This window comes from Fragaria vesca, linkage group LG6 (genome assembly GCF_000184155.1).
Source record: "Fragaria vesca subsp. vesca linkage group LG6, FraVesHawaii_1.0, whole genome shotgun sequence".
NCBI classification, from domain to species: domain Eukaryota; kingdom Viridiplantae; phylum Streptophyta; class Magnoliopsida; order Rosales; family Rosaceae; genus Fragaria; species Fragaria vesca.
In genome coordinates this window covers 1869500-1888990 of record NC_020496.1, presented here as the reverse complement: position 1 = coordinate 1888990, position 19491 = coordinate 1869500, and the positions used below count along the sequence as shown (strand labels likewise).

At 38.6% G+C, this 19491-nt stretch overlaps 5 protein-coding genes across 5 annotated transcripts; 2 read left to right on the top strand and 3 right to left on the bottom strand.

Annotated features, from left to right (window-relative positions):
• Positions 1–419: 419 nt before the first annotated feature.
• LOC101291254 lies at positions 420–2192 on the bottom strand. Its single transcript, XM_004302121.1, has 5 exons — positions 2077–2192; positions 1492–2004; positions 1308–1377; positions 599–757; positions 420–471 (listed from the first exon to the last, which is right to left on the bottom strand). The coding sequence occupies exons 2-4, from the start codon at positions 2001–2003 to the stop codon at positions 611–613; spliced, it is 729 nt and encodes a 242-aa protein (XP_004302169.1). The 5' UTR covers position 2004; positions 2077–2192; the 3' UTR covers positions 420–471; positions 599–610.
• Positions 2193–2214: 22 nt separating this feature from the next.
• On the bottom strand, positions 2215–4071 carry LOC101290965 (thioredoxin F2, chloroplastic-like). The gene is made up of 3 exons (XM_004302120.1): positions 3664–4071; positions 2888–2987; positions 2215–2790 (listed from the first exon to the last, which is right to left on the bottom strand). The coding sequence occupies exons 1-3, from the start codon at positions 4005–4007 to the stop codon at positions 2656–2658; spliced, it is 579 nt and encodes a 192-aa protein (XP_004302168.1). The 5' UTR covers positions 4008–4071; the 3' UTR covers positions 2215–2655.
• Positions 4072–5729: 1658 nt separating this feature from the next.
• LOC101308785 (aspartic proteinase-like protein 2-like) lies at positions 5730–8132 on the top strand. The gene is made up of 9 exons (XM_004304771.1): positions 5730–5980; positions 6129–6521; positions 6609–6839; positions 6949–7144; positions 7235–7305; positions 7402–7492; positions 7601–7670; positions 7765–7836; positions 7929–8132. Exons 1-9 carry the CDS (start codon positions 5730–5732, stop codon positions 8090–8092), a joined length of 1539 nt encoding a protein of 512 aa, XP_004304819.1. The 3' UTR covers positions 8093–8132.
• Positions 8133–10660: 2528 nt separating this feature from the next.
• On the top strand, positions 10661–13168 carry LOC101308487 (aspartic proteinase-like protein 2-like). The gene is made up of 9 exons (XM_004304770.1): positions 10661–10923; positions 11246–11635; positions 11761–11991; positions 12092–12269; positions 12363–12439; positions 12543–12633; positions 12722–12794; positions 12889–12960; positions 13056–13168. The coding sequence occupies exons 1-9, from the start codon at positions 10661–10663 to the stop codon at positions 13166–13168; spliced, it is 1488 nt and encodes a 495-aa protein (XP_004304818.1).
• Positions 13169–13623: 455 nt separating this feature from the next.
• LOC101315444 lies at positions 13624–15122 on the bottom strand. Its single transcript, XM_004302119.1, has 5 exons — positions 14828–15122; positions 14516–14745; positions 14353–14433; positions 13907–14248; positions 13624–13793 (listed from the first exon to the last, which is right to left on the bottom strand). The coding sequence occupies exons 1-5, from the start codon at positions 15045–15047 to the stop codon at positions 13692–13694; spliced, it is 975 nt and encodes a 324-aa protein (XP_004302167.1). The 5' UTR covers positions 15048–15122; the 3' UTR covers positions 13624–13691.
• Between the last annotated feature and the right edge of the window lie 4369 nt (positions 15123–19491).

Here is a 19491-nt window from a genome sequence, read left to right as displayed (position 1 = left end):
AGTCCATAATTTGTTATTTTCTAGGGTCATCGGCGTTTACATGGTGAAAACTTCCAAGTTGGTAGTTTCTTAGAAGTTTTGGGCCGATAATGAAACACCATTTCACCATCATTGCCTACCCTGTTTGACTCCTTCCATTTTTTTGATCCATTTCTTCCAAAGTTTTGGATTTTTTCGCTCTAGAATATGTAAACAGTAAAATGATGGATGATTTTTCGCAGCGAAGAAACAGCCACTCTGGTTGGCACTGCCATTTCTCATTTACAAAAACCAGCAGAGGCATAGAGGAACGATAAGTCATTCAAAAGCTATGCAGGCTCTTAGGACATTAAAACAGATTTCGAGTATACAACTCCACATCACATGGTAACTACAAAAAAATACAACTCAACTTCAGGATGCGATAGCTTTCTCTCTTCGCTGATCATGATTGCTACTTCATCTCAGATACCTGCAATACCTCAAAACAACCTGCAAACACACAAAAAAACGGGGGTTTTAATATCCGCATTGTTGTTAAACAGAAGATGTGTCGCTATATACTGATCAACAGATACACTGCTACATTTCCTTATTAAACATTAAAAATAGGACTCACGCGGCGATAGTATCACATTTTTGGTCTGCTCATAGACTTCCATTTATCCTTGAGATTAGCTGCCGTACGTGAGCTGTGAAATCTATCTTTGTAGGCCTGAAGAATTTTCTCCCAGGGTATGTTCTTTCTGGTTGGGTTCCATATATTTTGCACTCCCTCCTGGAGCACAACATGCTTGGTTAGATTCCAACAGACAAATCAGAAGAACTTAAACCTATCAGAAGAAACAGTATCTGTATCCCATGGAAATCTGAGCTCAATTCAGTAGTCATTTCATTTAATTATACTTTGATCTATAATTACTTTGGACTCTATACAATACATACATATTCAAATCAACTGAAAGTCTAAGAACTTTCTTATAGAAAAGATGAGTTTAACAAATATAAGGTTAAAGAGGCAAAGAATATCAACTTATCAAGGGTTTTACACTCTTGCTTAATTCATACAATACCATTATCAACATACATTTAGTTTGAAGTAGCACTGCTCTATAGTGCTCGAGTGTGTGCCGTGAATTAGTTCAAGAGCTGAAACATTTAACCACGATATGAATAGTTAACTTTGTCTCATTATCCATTCCTTTTCCTACGTTATTAGAAGATGACATTCATTTTCTAACTGATGCAACAAGAAAGGTCATCACAAAAAACAGAATTAGCTTATACTAGTACAGATGATGAAATCAATTCTAGAAAGGCTGAGATACCTCTAAAGCTTTTATCTCATCCTCGGTCCACAATACTCTCCTTCTCCCCCCAGCAGTCATGAAGACTTTGCTGCATATCAGAAGAAACAACAAGTTACCAATTCATAATTGCAGGAGAGCATGGAGAGACACATAGCCAAGCAGTAGACAAAACTCAAAATCTATTATATAACTCAAAAACCACCTAAAAGATTCCGGCAACACCCTGGTTCTATTGTTCTCCTCCTCGGCCACTCTTTCACCAAGTCCTTCATTACCCTTTGACGTTTCTGGTACGTCAGAAACCCTGACTGACAGCAGAGGCTCCACCACCATAGGCTCCCTTTCCTCCTGTCTTTCTCCACCTTCCACATTTTCAAAATCCCGCCTCGCAGATGCACCGCTATTCTCTCCTTGGTCATCATCAACCTCCATCCTGCTGTCCTCATATGCCCTCGAAATCCAGTTGGCCAATTTAGCAGCGGAATCTTCCAACAGCTTCTCTCTCTGCACGAGCAACTCGTTTATCCACTTGACTGCACATTTCGGGCACCGAAAGTAACCGATGACATCCAACTGAGCCCGCGCCGCCATACACTCCTCATGTAAAGCCGTTGTGCATTCATCCTCACAACAAATCAACATTCTGTTGGTGTCACTAGTAGTCCTCCCACCACACTTGATACACCGCGCATTGTGCTCCTCATCTGAACTCATTCTAAACATGGAAACCAAATAACTAATCACACCAACTCAACCACACACAAGAAATGATCCATTAGATACTAACCTGCAGAATTCCGAGACCCAGAGCTTCGATCTTTCTACGAGACGATGTAACAGAGCGCATTCGAAATTGGGGGTCAGGAACAGTAGCGTGTTTCGATTGAATCGACCTTTTGCCTTTACAAAATGTCGACATCGGAAACCGTGCCTTGGACTCCCTACTGATTTGAATATAGCATGGCCCAAATGTGTGCTTAGGAGGCCCAACTAAAGTTATTTAAAGGTGGGACCCTCCAGCCCGCGTATGCCCACTAACCCAGCTTCCGCCTAGACGTACTCGGGCTCAGTCTAGCCAGTATAGGCCCAGTTTGCCTATGCTTCCGCCAGCCCACTTTTTTTTTTTTTTTTAGCAAACACTAAATAGGGCTTTGCAAAAACTAAATAGGCTTAACCAAAGTTTAGTTTTGCCCAAATGTGTGCTTATGGTACATTTCTTCTCCATTGAAGTGAACCACAATCGCAAAGAAAACGTCAAATGGATACATAATTACATACAAGTAGAAGATGATTTCCAAGCAGGCGTTTTTTCATAACGTTATCAACAACATCAAATGGAGAAAATTTAAATAGAACAAGATTTGATTCAGCTCGTTCTGATGGTCTCTATGGCAGCAACTAAATCATCAAATTTCGCCCCTGTCACTTCTTTTACGACCTTGTCGTGCTTCAATATCTTGAACGTCGGTACCACCCTTATTCCAAGCTCCTTTGCCAATGGCTGCTAACAGTAATCAAAATAAACATAAGATAGAGCACTGCCACCTGACAAAGACACTGGAGTTTAAAAGAAAATTTCAACATCAAGGATGACAAACCTTGTTTTCTTGGTTACAATCAAGCTTCAGAAATATGACGTCGTCATATTTCTGCGACAATTCTTGATACTTTGGAGCTATAATCTTGCAAGGACCGCACCTGCAGATCAATAACAGAGGAAGGAATGAGAAATCAAGAGTAACTAATCTTATGATATTAGGATATGGCAAGATGTAGAAGCCAGATGAGAAACTAAAACTTCTAGCAAGGTTTTCCTTATTCCTCTCCTGATATTTATTTGACCTGAATGATTTACATTTCTATTTTCGTTATGCTTCTACAAGTGTGGATCGATATTAACCCTTGAAGATCAAACTGTGTGCACATAACAATCCAAAACAACCGTATCAGGACTTCCCGAACCTCCAAATGAAAGCTCAACATAATGATCAAAATAATGATATTGGACTTATGTCACACATTACATATAATCTAGTCGATAACATTAGCAACTCCATGATGTGATAATGATATAGAAGAAAGAAAATTGATCCAGCATGCTAAACATCATGTTTATAAGATACCAAGATCCAATGTTCAATAGTTCAATTTCATAGTTCATTATTGGAAGTTAACAAAGATGAACCAAAATAAAGTCTTTCATGTGCATATTTCTATACCAAAAAGGATCCACCTGCTATATTTGGTCAAATTCTGCATTGGTAACCAGCAGAACCAATTCAAATATAAAAAGGAATCTATATACCATACTCAGACAACTATAATTTCTAAGTTTGGAACTAATACAGTTGCAAGGAATTAAGGTGAAAAATACCATTGGGTGTACATATCAAGGACGATGGTCTTGTCGCCGGCGGCATTGACGATTGGCCAGAAGGTATCCTTGTCGACCTCGGTGACCTGGCCGACGGTGGCGGCAGTGTCCAAGCTAGAGCTGACGACAAAGGGCTTCTTCCTCCTGACGAAGCCCACAAGCTGGTGCTGGGCAGCATTCTGCTTGTACTTATTCCTGTTGTTGTTGGGAGCCCAGCTTAAGCCTGCTGCTGCTGTTGTAGAAGATGAAGAGTAAGTGATCGGAGACGACGACGTCGTGGAGCAGCAGACGGAGCGATGAGAGAGAGTGGCTGTGGCAGTGGCTGACTGGAGAAGAGCTGCCATTTCTTATTTCTGTGATGGACAGCACTCCAGTTGCTCCAGCCAGAAACAAATAAAGAGAGATCTCAGCCTCCATTTCTGAAAGGACCCATTTATCCTCTGGTTCTGTGGATATCCTCTCCCGCTTTCGTCATTATACAAAGCTCCATTTTGTGGATCAAGGACCATGCTCTAGCTATTTGTGGAAAGACTACACTGCCCCCCTTGCCATTTGTGGTACACTAGTTTTGAAATGAGGGGACTTTTTCGTTTCTTTCTCATTTTTGATCGTATATTCACATCTCGACCGTTTAGTTTGTAGATATATATGAGTAGATCATCCTTATAAATTTTCATCCAAATTGAAAATCGTTAAGGCATTCATAAATGATTATAAACTTAAACGGCTTTTTGTTTGACAGATTTTGATCGTCCATTGATTTGATTTAGTTTGATTTCTTAACGATCACCAATTTAGCTGAAAATTTATAAAAGTGATTTACTTATATAGACCTAAAATCTAAACGATTCAGATGAAAAAATGTGATTAAAAAATGGGTGTAATAAATCATTAATACAAAAGTTTTTAACTAGTCCTCAACTAAATAGTCCTTATTAGAACCTCTTCCTTGAAATGAGTATCGACAATAGTAAAAACAAAAGCATTTTGTACAAGTATCGAGCATTAAACGAACAAGTAGTGAGGATATTCTCCATATTTCAGAGGTTGGAAAAATCAAGATTGTCGCTTGGTTAATGAAAGAGATTTAAACGTTGTTTGGGTGGTATTGGTGAGGGAGCTTTTGGTTTTGAGAAAGTGAGAGTGATGGATGAGATCTTATGGGTTAGGCTGTGAGTCATCAGATGCTATTCTGCAGTGGAATATCTTGGTGTGTTTTGAGTCAGTTGATCCACAATTTTCTTCTCCTCAAGTTGCATTATATATTTATATGCAGTATCTACTCCACGTAAATGGGAGAGGACTACTCAAATTTGTAGCCTTTTGTCTCCTATTGCAATCAGTCGGTAAAGCTATTCTAACGATACATCCAATTTATAAATTATTATAAGTTGTTTGAAACTTATAAATTACATGTAACAATACAAATAAATTAGAGTGGTTTGAAACTTATCGTAAAAATATGTTGTCAAATTTACACTTAAAACTTGTTATCACTTCAAGTAGCCTCCAATTGTGGATTTGAATCAACAAATAATATAGATTACTAATTAGGTTGAAACATGGTTTTGGGAAGCTAATCAAACACAACATTTGTCAACAATTTTATCAGGAAACGAGGGAAGTCAACGGTGAGAGACCAAGTTTGGCTCCAAAAACAGGACACATGAAAATTGCTACAAATGAGTCACACGGATTTAGAAAAATCCAATCAAAATTTGCTATTTTCAATTGCTAAGACAGATAGATTCCTCCTTAATTTATCATTGAAAACGCGTAATTGTCTCGTTTCTCCCTCCTGAATTGTTCTTTATCCATCCGATCCAACTCTACCATGAAATTTTCACAAAACCCACATTTCTAATCTCATCCCTGATCAAGAGTAGTTGATCATTCTGGGTTTTGTCGAAATTGGAGAAAGAAAAATAGTTTGTTGCTGTTGTTGGGTCACGTTGCCGGATGCATAGCTAGCCAGTTTCAACAATAAACACATCTATAGAAACTCATCTAGCCTGCTGCCGGATCGCATTGGTCAATCTTGATTACATTTTGGGTTCCAAATTGAAATGGAACCAAGAGGCCTAGGGGACAGGTTGGGTGGTTCAGTTGTGTTACTGGTGGTGATTGTTTCAGCATTGGTAGTCAATGTGTCCGGTAACTTGGTTTTTCCAGTGAGCCATAAGTTTAATGGTAGACAGGGCGCATCATTGAGTGAACTTAAATCCCATGATGATCGTCGTCACGCTAGATTTCTCGGAGCCACCCAAAATGCTATAGATGTGGTTTTGGGTGGCAACGGCCATCCTTCTGAAAATGGGTACTAGCTACTCCATTCAAAGTTTCATTTTCTTATTTACATAAATATGTCCTGCTCTTTTGTAATGGTCTCATTATCATGCTTAGATAATGATTATCTGCATATTTGCTATATTGGTTTCGATTAATTAGTGTGTATTGATTTGCAGGCTCTACTACGCTAAACTTGGGATTGGGAATCCTTCGCACGACTATTACGTGCAAGTTGATACCGGAAGTGACGTATTTTGGGTAATGTGCTCTGAGTGCAGCAAAGACGAGTGCCCAACCAGTTCTGAAATCAAAGGTGTTAACATCACACTATACGATCGAAAAAGCTCTTCCACTTCAAAGGTGGTGACTTGCAATGATAACTTTTGCGATCTCGTTAACAAACAAGAACGTCAGGAGTCCGATTGCAAGGCAAACGAGACATGCAACTTCAAGCTTACTTATGGAGATGGAGAATCAACTTCGGGATACTATGTCAAGGATGATATGCAATTTCAGAAAGCCAGCGGAAACTCTCAAACGTCCAACTCTAGTGGATCTGTAGTATTCGGGTACGCAATCAATCACTTCCCTATGTATCTGTAATCAGCTTCATATTAGCGCCTGTGCCTGATTGCGGAATGTATACATATATATAGGTGCACGACTAAAAAATCTGGCGCGAAAAATAACCCTAATTCAGCAGTTTCGGGGCTAATTGGTTTTGGCCAGGCCAATTCATCGATGCTTTCACAGCTAGTGGCCGCAGGAAAGGCGAGGAACAAATTTGCACATTGCTTGGATAACACGAAACAAGGTGGTGGAATCTGGGCTATAGGAGAAGTTGTGGAACCAAAAATTAAGAATACCTCACCTATAGTACCAAATCAGTACGTATTACTACTCCGTTACACTGTCTATCTATATATGCATCTCTTAATTTGCTATATATAATGGCAATTAACACTTTGATTCCATATATGTTGGACGATCGATCAGGGATCATTACAATGTCGTGTTGGAGAAAATTGAGGTTGGAGGTGATGTTATAGAACTTCCTAAAAGTGGTGGTGGTGTTTTTGACAACTTATTTGGCAGCAGTTCAGCTTCAGACCAGAATAATATGGCAATTTTTGACAGTGGTACAACGTTGGCCTTTTTACCACCGGAGTTGCAGGAACAAATAGTGAAGAAGGTATCTGTGCTGTTTTCATTAAGATTTAAGTTGCAGGTCGACTTGGTCTAATTTCATTAAGATCGACTCTTACATCCTTATTTTGATCAGATATTGGCCAAGGAGCCTGGATTGGAATTGCGTACCAGTGGGGAGTTTACATGTTTCGAGTTCTCCAAAAAGTAAAGCATTGTTCATTCCTTCATAATTGTTGATTAATCGTATGTTTCGGCTTGATGATCTTAATGATGGACAACTTGTGCTACCGGTGGATGCAGAGTTGATGAAATATTTCCTATTGTCAAGTTCAGTTTCAAGAATTCTGCTTCAATGTGGGTGTATCCTCATGATTACCTCTTCACTTTGAAAGTAAGTTCATGCCCTTGATGTTAGTAACCAACAAGGAACCTTGCATATATAACGAGTTCTTGTTCAATTTAATTTTATGACTAATAATGACGTGCTGCATATACACAGGAGGACGATAAGTGGTGTCACGGTTGGATGAAATCTAAACCTGGATCAAAAACCAGCATTATTCTGGGAGGTGAACATCTCATAGATAGTCTTGAAAACTTTGCTGCAATATATACAAGCGCAATTATATTTATATCCATACATTGACATGCACTTCTTGGCAGATATGATCCTTTCGAATAAGGTAATCGTATACGATCTGGAAAAGCAGGTCATTGGGTGGACGGATCACAACTGTGAGTAGCCAACTTCGACTTGTGATTAACTGGACTTAACTTATGCTGTTGAATCTATTTGTAATATGGTTTTGGTGTTTGATGAATGTTAGGCTCTTCAAGCATAAAAGTGAAAGATGACCAGTCAGGGTCAGACTACTCTGTTCAGTACCACAATCTTGCTGATTCAGATGCTTCCAGCCTAAGACTAACAATGTCAATCGTGTTGTTAGTAACTGCTGCTGCTACGGCTATGCTGCAAATGATCTCTATATAAATCCATCACTCTCATCTCACCTAGCTAGCTAGTTTATTTATCCGGCCAACTAACCAAAATAGTACATAAACACAACAGCTTTCATTCGTCAGATGCTGGTGCACCATAAGCAGATCCATGATTGGACAACTGTTGCTTCTTGATGAGATTGATTATAGTGGAATTCTTTTATAAAATATCCACCATTATTCTGGTGCCCATTCTTTTTTATTCGATGAGCTTCTTTGTAACCGAAATCTTTAAAGAACTACATGGGTTGTGCACTAGTGCTGGTATTGGTAAGACAACGTTGCCCCCTGCATTTGAAGCAGTTACGAACTTACAATCACCATTCATTTCACCAACTGATAAATTTTTTATCGGTATCCCGGCCACAATAGTAAAAACAATTTAGAGGTAAATACTGCTTACTACTTTAGGTTTTTGGGTCCAAAATTAATTCAGTCAATATAAATTTAACCTTATCAAAAGCACATCATTCACTCATTACTATGAGGTCTAGCGACATAAGTGTTCTTTTTAGTTTCCTTCAGGATTTTGAACGGTGAGTTGATGGGATAATTCAGTCGTAAGTCTCCTTCAAATTGATGATCGTTAAGGTTTCGAATTAGATTAAATCACAATTATGAAAACTCAAATGTTCCTCATATTGGATAAAATTTTGTATAAATGATATACACAAGTTCTAAAAACTGAACTGTGAAAATGAAGATATATGATCGAAAAGTGAGCTAAATAAAGATTTTCGCATTTTAATGTCAAAACGAAATTTCACTCTTAATACAAGCTCTTGATATGTAAAGATCACGACTGCAAAGTTTCATTTAATTTGATGATCGTTTATGTTTTCATATGATAAGTTACCTACTGATGTGCAACTTCAAAAACAGGTATCCCAATTGTACATTTGGCTATGTTGAGGATTCTACTCACTTATTTGTCACTTGCTCTTTTGCTCAACATGTTTGGCAGTGGTTGGCCTGTTATTTTGGGACTAGGTTACCGACTAGTGGTACTATTGATGATTTATTTGCCTCCATTATCAACAAGTGTTTCTCTCCTCAATTGAAGAATATTTGGCTTGCCAGTAGCCTTTATGCTCTTATGGCTATATGGAAAGCGCGTATTAAGTTTAGATTTGAGGACAGAAGCTCTTTACTCATGCGAATTTTCTCCTCTCTCAAGGCTTGGCTTCGCTTTGTTGCTCCTCACATACCGGGTCATTCGAATGGTAAGGTTGACTCTCAGTTGTTGGTTGGGTTGGGTATTCAACCTATTCATAAATATCAAGCAGTGCCTCAGCTAGTTCTCTGACACCCTCCTTTTTTTCCTTGGATTAAGTTGAATACCAATGGCCTTGCAAAGGGGTAACCCATGACCTGCAGCTTGTGGTGGGGTTTTCCGCGACACCCATGGTCGTTACATTGGTGGTTACTGTAAAGGTTTAGGTCACAATTCGGCTTTGTACTCGGAGCTTATGGGTGTGATCATTAGGGTTGAATATGCCTTTCAATTTGGTTGGCAATGCCTCTGGCTGGAAAGCGATTTGACTAGTGTGATTACATGTATTAACTCTTCTTCATTTGTTCCTTCATGGCCGCTTCGAATTTCCTGGCTCACCTGCTTAGCACGTATTCGTTCGATGACCTTTCATTGCTCTCATATTTTTCGGGAAGGAAATACAATGGCTGATAGAATGGCAAACATGGGTCTACTCTCCCATTCCCTAGTATGGCATGCTTCTCCTCCATCTGATCTATCTCCTTACCTTAATATGGATGATCTGGGATTTCCTTATTTACGATATGCTTAACTTTCCCTTCTTGGTGTTCTTTTAGCCTTTTCTTTAGATTTAGGGGTAAGGTTTATGTCCTCCCCCCCCCCCCCCCCCCCGTTCTGGATGTAATTTTTTTTTCTTTTTTTATTATTAATAAAATAAAAATAAGGGGACTGGTGGTGGGCTCCCAAAGTGTGGCAGACCCTTCTACTTTGGAATTGATGGTGAGACTTGTTTCCTACATTGTCTGCCGCCAAGAGGCTAATATCGCCTAATTCTTTATTATTTAAAAAATAATAATAATAATCATTATTTACACAAACAATACTAGTTATACAGATTTATGGTACGTTCATTCGATACATATGATGATCGTTGTTTATTATTTAAAATATGATGAATATCATATCAAAATGATTAAAATATGCATTTTGCTATTTTTAACAGTTAAGACAGACAAATTCCCTCCTTAATTTGGCAGTGGAAAAGCGTAATTCTCTCATCTCTCTCTATTGACATTGTTCTACATCCAACTCGGCCATGAAACTTCCACAAAACCAACTTTTCTAATCTCATCCTCAAGAATCAATCATCTTCAATAGGTCGATCATTCAAGGTTCTTTCGGAATTGGAGGGAAAAAAACACAACGAGAGCTAGATGTTGTTGTCGGGTCATGTCTTCGGATATATAGCTAGCCAACTTCAAGAACAAACACGTCTATAGAAATTGATCTAACCTTGTACCGGATCACATTAGTCAATCTCAATTATATTGTAGGTTCCCGTTTGAAATGGAACCAAGAGGACTAGGGGACAAGTTGGGTGGTTTAGTTGCGTTTGCCGTGGTGGCGGTGGTGGTGCTTATATCGGCATTGATCGTCAATGTCTCCGGTAACTTGGTTTTTCCGGTGAGCCACAAGTTTAATGGTAGAAAGGGAGCGCCTTTGAGTGAATTTAAAGCTCATGATGATCGCCGTCACGCTAGAATTCTCAAGGCCACCCAAAATGCTGTGGACATGGTTTTAGGTGGCAACGGCCATCCTTCTCAAGATGGGTAACTATTTGAAACATCATTTTCCTTATTTGTAATGCTCTCATTATCTTTTTTTTTCTGTTCTTCTTAAATTGTTGTAAAGAATGATACATACCTTTATAACACTACTTTAAAGAAGGAATGAGGTCCTCTAGACGTTTGTATATATTTATTCATAATGATGAATGAGCAGGATAGAACTGGACACTTGCTAAGTTGGTTCTAGAGTTGTATAGAACCTGACATAGGGAGGGGGCTAATCGTGCTTGGTTAATGGTCTGCTTACATATTTGAATGTTTGATCAATTGGTTTCAATTAGTTTAGTGTGTGATTGATTTGCAGGCTCTACTTCGCTAAACTAGGCATTGGGAATCCTTCAAACGACTATTACTTGCAAGTTGATACCGGAAGTGACATATTTTGGGTGAACTGCGCAGAGTGTGGCGAACACTGCCCAACCAGTTCTAAAATCCAGGGTGTTAAACTCACACTTTACGATCGAAACAGCTCTTCTACTTCAAATGTGGTGACTTGTGGTGATAACTTTTGCACTAAATACGGAGAAAATCATGAGATGTCCCAGTGCAATAAGCCAGATGATAAATGCGACTACCTGATTCAATACGGAGATGGAAGTTCAACTTCTGGATACTTTGTCAAGGATGATGTGCAATTTCAGAAAGCCAGCGGAAACTTTCAAACATCCTCCACTAGTGCATCTATAGTATTCGGGTACGTTATCAATCACTGACTTAGTTACATAAATCCATTGCATATCTTTAGCTTCATAATATGAAACTAGCTGCCTGTGATTAGCTCTAAAGCACTACTCCTGATTGCGGAATGTGTTCATATAGGTGCGGGACTAACCAATCCGGCTTGTTAAATAACCCCAATGTAGCAGTTTCCGGGCTACTTGGTTTTGGCCAGGCAAATGTAACCCTGCTTGCACAGCTCTCAGCCGCAGGAAAGGTGAGGAATAAATTTGCACATTGCTTGGATAACTCGAAACAAGGTGGTGGAATCTGGGCTATAGGAGAAGTTGTCGAACCCAAAATCAAGTACACGACACCTATGGTACCATATAAGTACGTACTGCTACTAGCTGCTTATATCTATCTATGTAACCCTTCATTTATCTCTTAATTCTCCTTAAATGGTAATTAACACTGTTTGTGATACGATCAGGCTTCATTACAATGTTGTGTTGGAGAAAATTGAGGTCGGAAGTGATGTTATGCAACTTCCGACTACTGGTGGCGATGTTTCTGATGTCAACAGTACGGGCCAAAATACGGCAATTTTTGACAGTGGTACAACACTGACTTTGTTACCGCCAGAGTTGCAGCAACAAATAGAGGAGAAGGTATCTGTGCTAATATATATCATTCAGATTCAAGTTGTGGGTTTCATCTAAATATGTTACTTCAATTTACTCATACATCCTCATTTTGATCAGATACTGGCTAAGGAGCCTGGATTGCAGGTGTATAAAACTCAGGAGGACGAGTTTACATGTTTTGATTATTCCGAAAAGTAAAGTACTTTTCTAACAGCACTACTCATTCCTTGTTAATTATTGACTAATCGTATGTTCATCGTTAGCTTAATGATGTGCTTGTGTTTTCGGTTGATGCAGCATTGATGAAAAGTTTCCTGTTGTCAAGTTCACTTTCAAGAATTCCGCTACGTTGTTGGTGTATCCTCATGATTATCTGTTCTTGTTGAAAGTAGGTGCTTTGATCTTTTGTAACCAGCAAGGAACCTTTTTATAATGAGTTCTTGATTAACATACTGACTAAGTTACATATGCCTCAGGAGGGTTCCTGGTGTCATGGTTGGATGAAATCTCAACCTGGATCATCACAACCACCCGTCATTCTTCTGGGAGGTAAACATCACATACATGATCTTTAAAACTTTTCTTCAATATATAAGCAACTTTATACATTCATTGACAAGCAATTGTTAATTTCCCTTGACAGATATGATCCTTTCGAATAAGGTAGTCGTATATGATCTCGAACAGCAGGTCATTGGGTGGGCTGATCACAACTGTGAGTAGCTAGCATTACTTGTGATTGACTAGCTAGGCTTAACTTATCCTGTTAAATCTGTTTGTAATATGGTTTTGGTGTCTAATGAATGTTAGGTTCTTCAAGCATAAAAGTGAAAGACGACGAGTCAGGGTCGGACTACTCTATTCAGTACCACAATCTGGCTACCTCAGAATCTTCCGGCATATTGGGGTGGCTTAACCTTTAACACGAGCAATTGAATCAGCTGTAGTTTTTAGCTTATAAAAGCAGTCTTTTATTACCAACTTCTATAAGCTTTAACCTAATGGTGTAACTTATGAAATAATATACTTTATTAAAGTTTGCCAAACACCTTCCTTCTGTTACTTGACTTGTAAGATGAGCAGCTTTTGACACACCATAATCTGTGCGAAACTGGACCTGTGACTACTATATCATTTGTGTTATTAGCAACTGCTGCACATAATCTCTATATAAATCCATCACTCTCATTTCACGTAGCTAGCTAGCAATTTATTCGGCCAACTAACCAAGATGGTACATAACACAACAGCCTTCATTCATTAGACGCTGGTGCACCATAACCAAATCCATAATTGAAAAACTCTGTTCTTCATGCGATTGTTTACAGTGGAATTCTATTCCAAGAATTCATGTGTACTACTTCGATTTTGATCTCGGATGTGATATATTGCTGATTATACATGATACAGTATTCATACAACAAGATTGATGTATAACACAAATACTTACAAGGTTATTTTTAAAAGCTGTACAACAAAATAGATTAGTGCCACGAACAGAGCAAATTGATACACATCTCTTTGGAAACCGTCGTCCCTTTGGAAGAACTGATCGAAATTCAATCAAATCAAATGAAGAATGTTAATCAGTAAAGCGATCGATACTAACTAGCTAGCTAGTGAGCTCAATCAATTTAGTGTTTAGTAGCTAGCTGACTGACCTTGGTTGGATCACCAGAAGGGTCGCGAAAAATTTCCATGTTCTGTTTTTCTGTTGGGAAGCGGCTGGAAAGACTTTTAACTGCATCAGTCAAGTCTTTTCCACCCTCAATTGCTGCAAACAGACGACGCGACGTCCAGAAATAGGCTTGTGAAATGAATGAAGAAGCTGATAAATCCCAAAACTCTTCATGTTGAGTCACTTGGCCACTGATCTGGTTCAGAGTGAATTGGGAGTTGATTTTTACAATCAAATCTCCTACTGGAATGTTCTTGGGTTTGCCTTTGACTGTCCATTTGATACTTAGCACACTGGTCGATAACATGCTCATTTCTTGAACACTCTGCACTCACAATTAGCATATTTAGGAACTCGCCAAAAAAAAAAATAGCATCTTTAGGAAGAATAGATTGTGTCATGAACTAGGAAGATGGAGTAGTTACTCACCACAGAAGGCTTCTCCAGTGCAGTGGTTATCCAGAGTGGTCTCTTGTACTTGTCACGACCACTAAAACTTCTAACGGGGTCCTGTATGTAATCACAAGTCCAGCTTAAGTTGAAAGAAGGTAATGCACTAAGACATGCATACATGTTAGGAATGGTAGCTGACCTTGTATTGAACGGAAAGAGCAAAGGTTCCAAGGGCACGATTGCCTTCGCGAAGCTCAAGGATGTCGCGGACAAGCTGCCGAGCAGTGGACTCGACCAAGGGGCTGCTAATGCACTCAAACTCATTGCAAAGCTCCCCAAAATTCAACCCATCTACAATTCTATCAGCCTCTGATCTCAGATACTCTTTATCAGAGTCACACAATTCAGCCCTGCCCTGATCATTTGTTACTGCAATGTAATATACCAGCAATTCATCAGTGACGAACTTAGTGGCTTAGCTAGGAATAGCAGCAGCTAGCTAGGTACTTACCACGCAGTAAAAAAGGATGGTGTGAATCTTGGAAGGAAGACGCAGTGCTAAAAGGATTGGAGATGAAAAATACTGATTTACTAGCAGCAGCAGCTTTGGTTTGGCGACGGCGAAGGCAGCAGCTGGTGGTGGTGGCGGTTGTTGCTGCAAGGAGCGCGGTGAAAGTAGAAGCACTAGTACAAGAAGTGCAGCAGCTATTCATCATCATGATCATCATCATTTCTCCTACCCATATATATAGATATACAATAGATTATAGTACGTCCTGAGCTAACTAGCTACGTAAAATAGCTCCATTGCACCCTCTTGTTCAACTCGAACATTTTCTGGGCTCTTCAATGTTTCCCTCTGGCTTTAGGATAAGGTTTGGCTAGCTTCTTCTCTCTGAGTGTAGCTGAGTGCGGCCACTTGTCAGTTGGTGATTGGGTGAAACTGGGAGACCCACACTCTCCGACCTTTCATTCCATTTCTGGCTGTCAGCTTCTAGTCGTCTCACTTGAGTTGAATTTGATACTCATGTGTAGTCAGTCGCTTCCCATACGTATAAGCCCAAATTAACATTTTTATGACCTGGATGCACCTTGATGCTTGCAGACATAGAGATGTATGAATGTCAGGTATACCCAACAAGGGAGCCATTCTAGTGAGGACCCTTAAGTTAAGGACTTGATGAAGACTTTTCGGTTTATGGTTTAAAAGACCCAATTTTCGATCACATTTTGACATCTTATCCATTCAGTTTTTAGGTTTTTATGAGTAGATCATTTCTACAAATTGTCACCCAAATTGGTGTTCGTTAAGATAACAAACTAGATCAAATTAATGGACGAACCAAATCTGTCAAATATGAACCGTTCAAGTTCATAATTGATAAATCTCACTTATGAATGTCTTAACAATTTTCAATATAGCTGAAAATTTGAAGAAATGATCTGCTCATAAATACCTATAAACTGAACGGTCAAGATGTAGATATAAGATCAAAAGGTGAGATAAGCCGAAAAGTCCTCACCAAGTCCTCAACTTAAGGTCCTCACTAGAAGGGTTTCTACCCAACAATTAGCTCAATTACATCAACAAATGTATAAACTCCAAACCACATTCACACATTCAAACATACAAAACTCTAAAACAGAATCTCAGCTTGTGTTTTCCAATCAATGAGCAGATTGTGAGCGGTGGAGATGAAATAGAACAAAGTTTTTGATTGAGAAACAGAACAAAGTTGTCCAGCGTATACAAAATAATAGTGACAGAAGAGATTATTGTATCTGTCTCAATAACAGATCGCTGAAGGAGGGCAGGTTACAAGTATTGCTGAACAGGCCATTGCAGCGTTGTTGCAAAACACATATGGTATCGGTACGTATACCAACCAACTCAGAAACCCAAGTTTCTTCACCAGGAAGACATCAACAGAAAATTAACTCTGCCCCATGGCTAATCATCTCTTTACGAAGAGAATCATGGAATTGCTTCTCACTCAGCAACTTAGACCACGATGCGTGCTCAACATTTTTTCGCACTTATAATTATGTGATTTCCACTGAGAGTAGATATTTCCACTGTCATATGCTTAAGGGCAACGGCACCGTTAAGGAAGTATATGACAAGCTCCATTTGATTCGGTGTCCCGCGAAATCTACTGATTTTGATTTCTTCCAAATGTAAATATTTCATGTTCTTCGAATACACCACCTTCTCTTCTTTACCCCTTTCCGAGCGTACGGAAGCAAACATTGGTGATTTGGGTGTTCAACTCTATTGGCACCCTCTTGTTCAACTCGAACATTTTATGGGCTTCAATATATGTTTCCCTCTGGTTTTGGGATAAGGTTTAATTTGGCTAGCTTCTTCTACTAGTGTGTAGCTGAGCGCGGCCACTTGCCAACACTCTCGGACCTTTCATGCCATATCTGGATGTCTGCTGACCTTTCATATTCGTAGATGACTAGTCGTCTCACTTGGGTTGAATTGATACTCATGAGTAGTCAGTCACTTCCCATACGTATATTGTGTATTGTATGCAACATTATTATGGCCTCACGTTAATTTGAACATCCTATGAACAAAACCTCGATACATATATATACACAGATCGATAGTACGTTCATGTTATAATATCCAGACTAAAATAAATAAAATAGTAATGAAAAGTTTCATGAGTTACATAAGTTACATGAGTTACACAAACGTTACATGAGTTACACAAGGTTACATGAGTTACACAAAAAACATGAATGGTTTTGGAGTTATAGTCAAGGCATGAGTTACAGGAAGATTCATGAAGTACCATTTATTGAGAGAGCACTAATGAGAGGTCTAGATGATTCCTCCTTAGCCTATAAAAGGAGAGTCATTTGCTCATTCCAAGTATCTCATCCATCTCAAACATCCATCTTCCAAGTAGAGAAGAGTGTCCACTCCAAGTTGAGAGTGTAGAGTAGTTAGTAGCAAAACAAGTGTGAGAGAGGGTTTCCTTCAAGTAGTGTTCTTGAAGTTGTGTATCTCGTATACCCATTATTTCATAGTGGAAGTTCTTGTTATTGCTGCCCCGTGGACGTATGCACATTGCCGAACCACGTTATATCTGGTGTTTCCTTTCCTCTATCTTTTACATCTTTGCATATTTATCCTTTGTGTGGTTTGAGTTGTTACTTCCATTATATTATTTTTCCCAACAGTTTATTCAATCAGAAAATGCATGAGTCATGATATTGTTTCCTTCCTATACTTAAAAAGGTCTCATTCATACTTGGATGAGCGAGCAAACTAAAACCGATCACAAATTTATTTTGTATTTACGACTTCAACGTGTTTACTCGATTTAATTATCATAATAGACGACTGTAATAAAATATTTGTTGCTAATACACATATTTGACTAATTTAATTATATTTGGTACCTAAGTTATTATTTTTTCAGAGATATGATCATCAAATCCAAAGTTGATGGTATATAATGATGGTAGTAGATATATAGCTAGCAAGTAGACATAGTGCATCAAAGTCAAGAATCCAATGAAAGAGCTAGCTACTCCTTTGAATTATGTTATGTAATGTATACATGTGGAGGAGAATACCAAGTGCGTTTTGAGAGTGCATGCATTAGCTTCGTAGTGCATGTAGGAGAGCTCGAGACGACTACAAGGAAGGTCAAGTCAGCGAGTGAGACCAACTCCATCTATCCAAGTATCAACTTTACACTAGTGTAAATTTGGTTGAGTACGTCTTACCAGCAACAACAACAATAAAGAACTTACGATCTTTTTACGCAGCGTAGGCACAAGCCCACAAAATAGATTTTTTTTTTCTTTTTTTCATCGGATGAATTTGAAGCTCACAAAATAGACTTCACTATCAGGACTCTTGTCTCACACAATTTTCTACTTGAGTATTAGTAATTTAATTCCAATATTAATATATACCAATCAATTCAGATATTCAATGCAAAGAGATTCTAATCAAAATAAGGCTTCCTTTCTATGAATCAAATCACACGATTCTAATTATCAATGAAATCATAATATAATATAAAATACAGTACACTTATAACGAGTTGCAACGTAATTCGCTACATATATGGAAGCAGTAGATTGGCATTCATGAAAAGATACGTTTTTTTGCTTTGTACAGGAATGCCAACACATTAGCATATACTAACACAAGACTCTTCAATCACATGATTTTACATTACGATTAAGAGGAGATATGAAGATATTTTTTCACTTGTTCCACTTTCTGGTTATACTTAAAGGTATTTATTTTTGTGAAAGGACATGCAATTATATATATAGAAATATGAAATCTACACTCTCACTTTCTATTTTTAGTCATCATTTGCATAAAAAGTTAAAAGTTAAGTCACTAAAGACAAAATTTAAGTTACTAAAAATAGAAAACGAGAGTGTTGATTACAATTTGAGAAATGTGGATTTCACTTCTCTATAAAAAAACGTACAAGTTAATTGAGCTATCTAATGCAGGCAATTCCTTGCTTGCGTTAACATGGAAGTTCACGTCCATTTAACCCAGCTCATATGAAATGATCATCGACTGTTAAACCTAGGCTTATTGCTGCGTGCCTGCGTCGATGTCCAGGCCATGCCAACCGGTGTTTGTTTCTGTCACATAGTTGGGAGTTAGGACGTCTTGTTTACAAACGGCAGCCACTATATATCCGGCCGTATCGAAAATCCCAACACCGGCCATCTATTATCACTCTACAGTCTCTTTATCACTCTACAGTCTCTACTACTCGGTTCTCTATTCTCTATTCTATGCATTCTCGTCCATATGTATCTGTCCAATTCCTCACTTTCATTGTTTGACCTAGCTAGCTACCTCTTTTTTTTTTTTCTTTTCTTTTTTTCTTTTTTAGTCCGAAGACCTAGCTACCTGCAGCTTATATCAGTTATACGTGTGTGTGTATAGTATAAAATAAAATCAATTATTTCCATTTAAAATAAAAAAATTTGAATATGTATGTACGCATGCGACCTCCATCAATTCTAGTTTGACTCCCACACTGTACCTATTTCCACTTTCCTTCCTTCATTCCCACCTTGCTCCTTTCTCTTTGGGTATATCCATTTCTCTTGGGGGTTTCCTTTCCTTTATAAATCCTCCCTCCCTCCCTCGCTTGCTTTGCCTCTCTCTCTCTC

What these genes read in the sequence shown, in the direction of transcription:
- LOC101290965 (XM_004302120.1), bottom strand. Translation starts at nt 4,007, where the DNA reads ATGGCAGCTCTTCTCCAGTCAGCCACTGCCACAGCCACTCTCTCTCAT. An exon ending in CTTGATATGTACACCCAATG is followed by an intron (nt 2,988 to 3,663) that starts GTATTTTTCACC and finishes ATTGATCTGCAG; the next exon opens with GTGCGGTCCTTGCAAGATTA. An exon ending in ATTGTAACCAAGAAAACAAG is followed by an intron (nt 2,791 to 2,887) that starts GTTTGTCATCCT and finishes TACTGTTAGCAG; the next exon opens with CCATTGGCAAAGGAGCTTGG.
- LOC101291254 (XM_004302121.1), bottom strand. Translation starts at nt 2,003, where the DNA reads ATGAGTTCAGATGAGGAGCACAATGCGCGGTGTATCAAGTGTGGTGGG. An exon ending in GTGTTGCCGGAATCTTTTAG is followed by an intron (nt 1,378 to 1,491) that starts GTGGTTTTTGAG and finishes TCTGATATGCAG; the next exon opens with CAAAGTCTTCATGACTGCTG. An exon ending in ATGAGATAAAAGCTTTAGAG is followed by an intron (nt 758 to 1,307) that starts GTATCTCAGCCT and finishes GTTGTGCTCCAG; the next exon opens with GAGGGAGTGCAAAATATATG.
- LOC101315444 (XM_004302119.1), bottom strand. Translation starts at nt 15,047, where the DNA reads ATGATGATGATCATGATGATGAATAGCTGCTGCACTTCTTGTACTAGT. An exon ending in CTCTTTCCGTTCAATACAAG is followed by an intron (nt 14,434 to 14,515) that starts GTCAGCTACCAT and finishes GATTACATACAG; the next exon opens with GACCCCGTTAGAAGTTTTAG. An exon ending in CTTCTGGTGATCCAACCAAG is followed by an intron (nt 13,794 to 13,906) that starts GTCAGTCAGCTA and finishes AATTTCGATCAG; the next exon opens with TTCTTCCAAAGGGACGACGG.
- LOC101308785 (XM_004304771.1), top strand. Translation starts at nt 5,730, where the DNA reads ATGGAACCAAGAGGCCTAGGGGACAGGTTGGGTGGTTCAGTTGTGTTA. An exon ending in GGCCATCCTTCTGAAAATGG is followed by an intron (nt 5,981 to 6,128) that starts GTACTAGCTACT and finishes ATTGATTTGCAG; the next exon opens with GCTCTACTACGCTAAACTTG. An exon ending in AGTGGATCTGTAGTATTCGG is followed by an intron (nt 6,522 to 6,608) that starts GTACGCAATCAA and finishes ACATATATATAG; the next exon opens with GTGCACGACTAAAAAATCTG.
- LOC101308487 (XM_004304770.1), top strand. Translation starts at nt 10,661, where the DNA reads ATGGAACCAAGAGGACTAGGGGACAAGTTGGGTGGTTTAGTTGCGTTT. An exon ending in GGCCATCCTTCTCAAGATGG is followed by an intron (nt 10,924 to 11,245) that starts GTAACTATTTGA and finishes ATTGATTTGCAG; the next exon opens with GCTCTACTTCGCTAAACTAG. An exon ending in ATTATCTGTTCTTGTTGAAA is followed by an intron (nt 12,634 to 12,721) that starts GTAGGTGCTTTG and finishes CATATGCCTCAG; the next exon opens with GAGGGTTCCTGGTGTCATGG.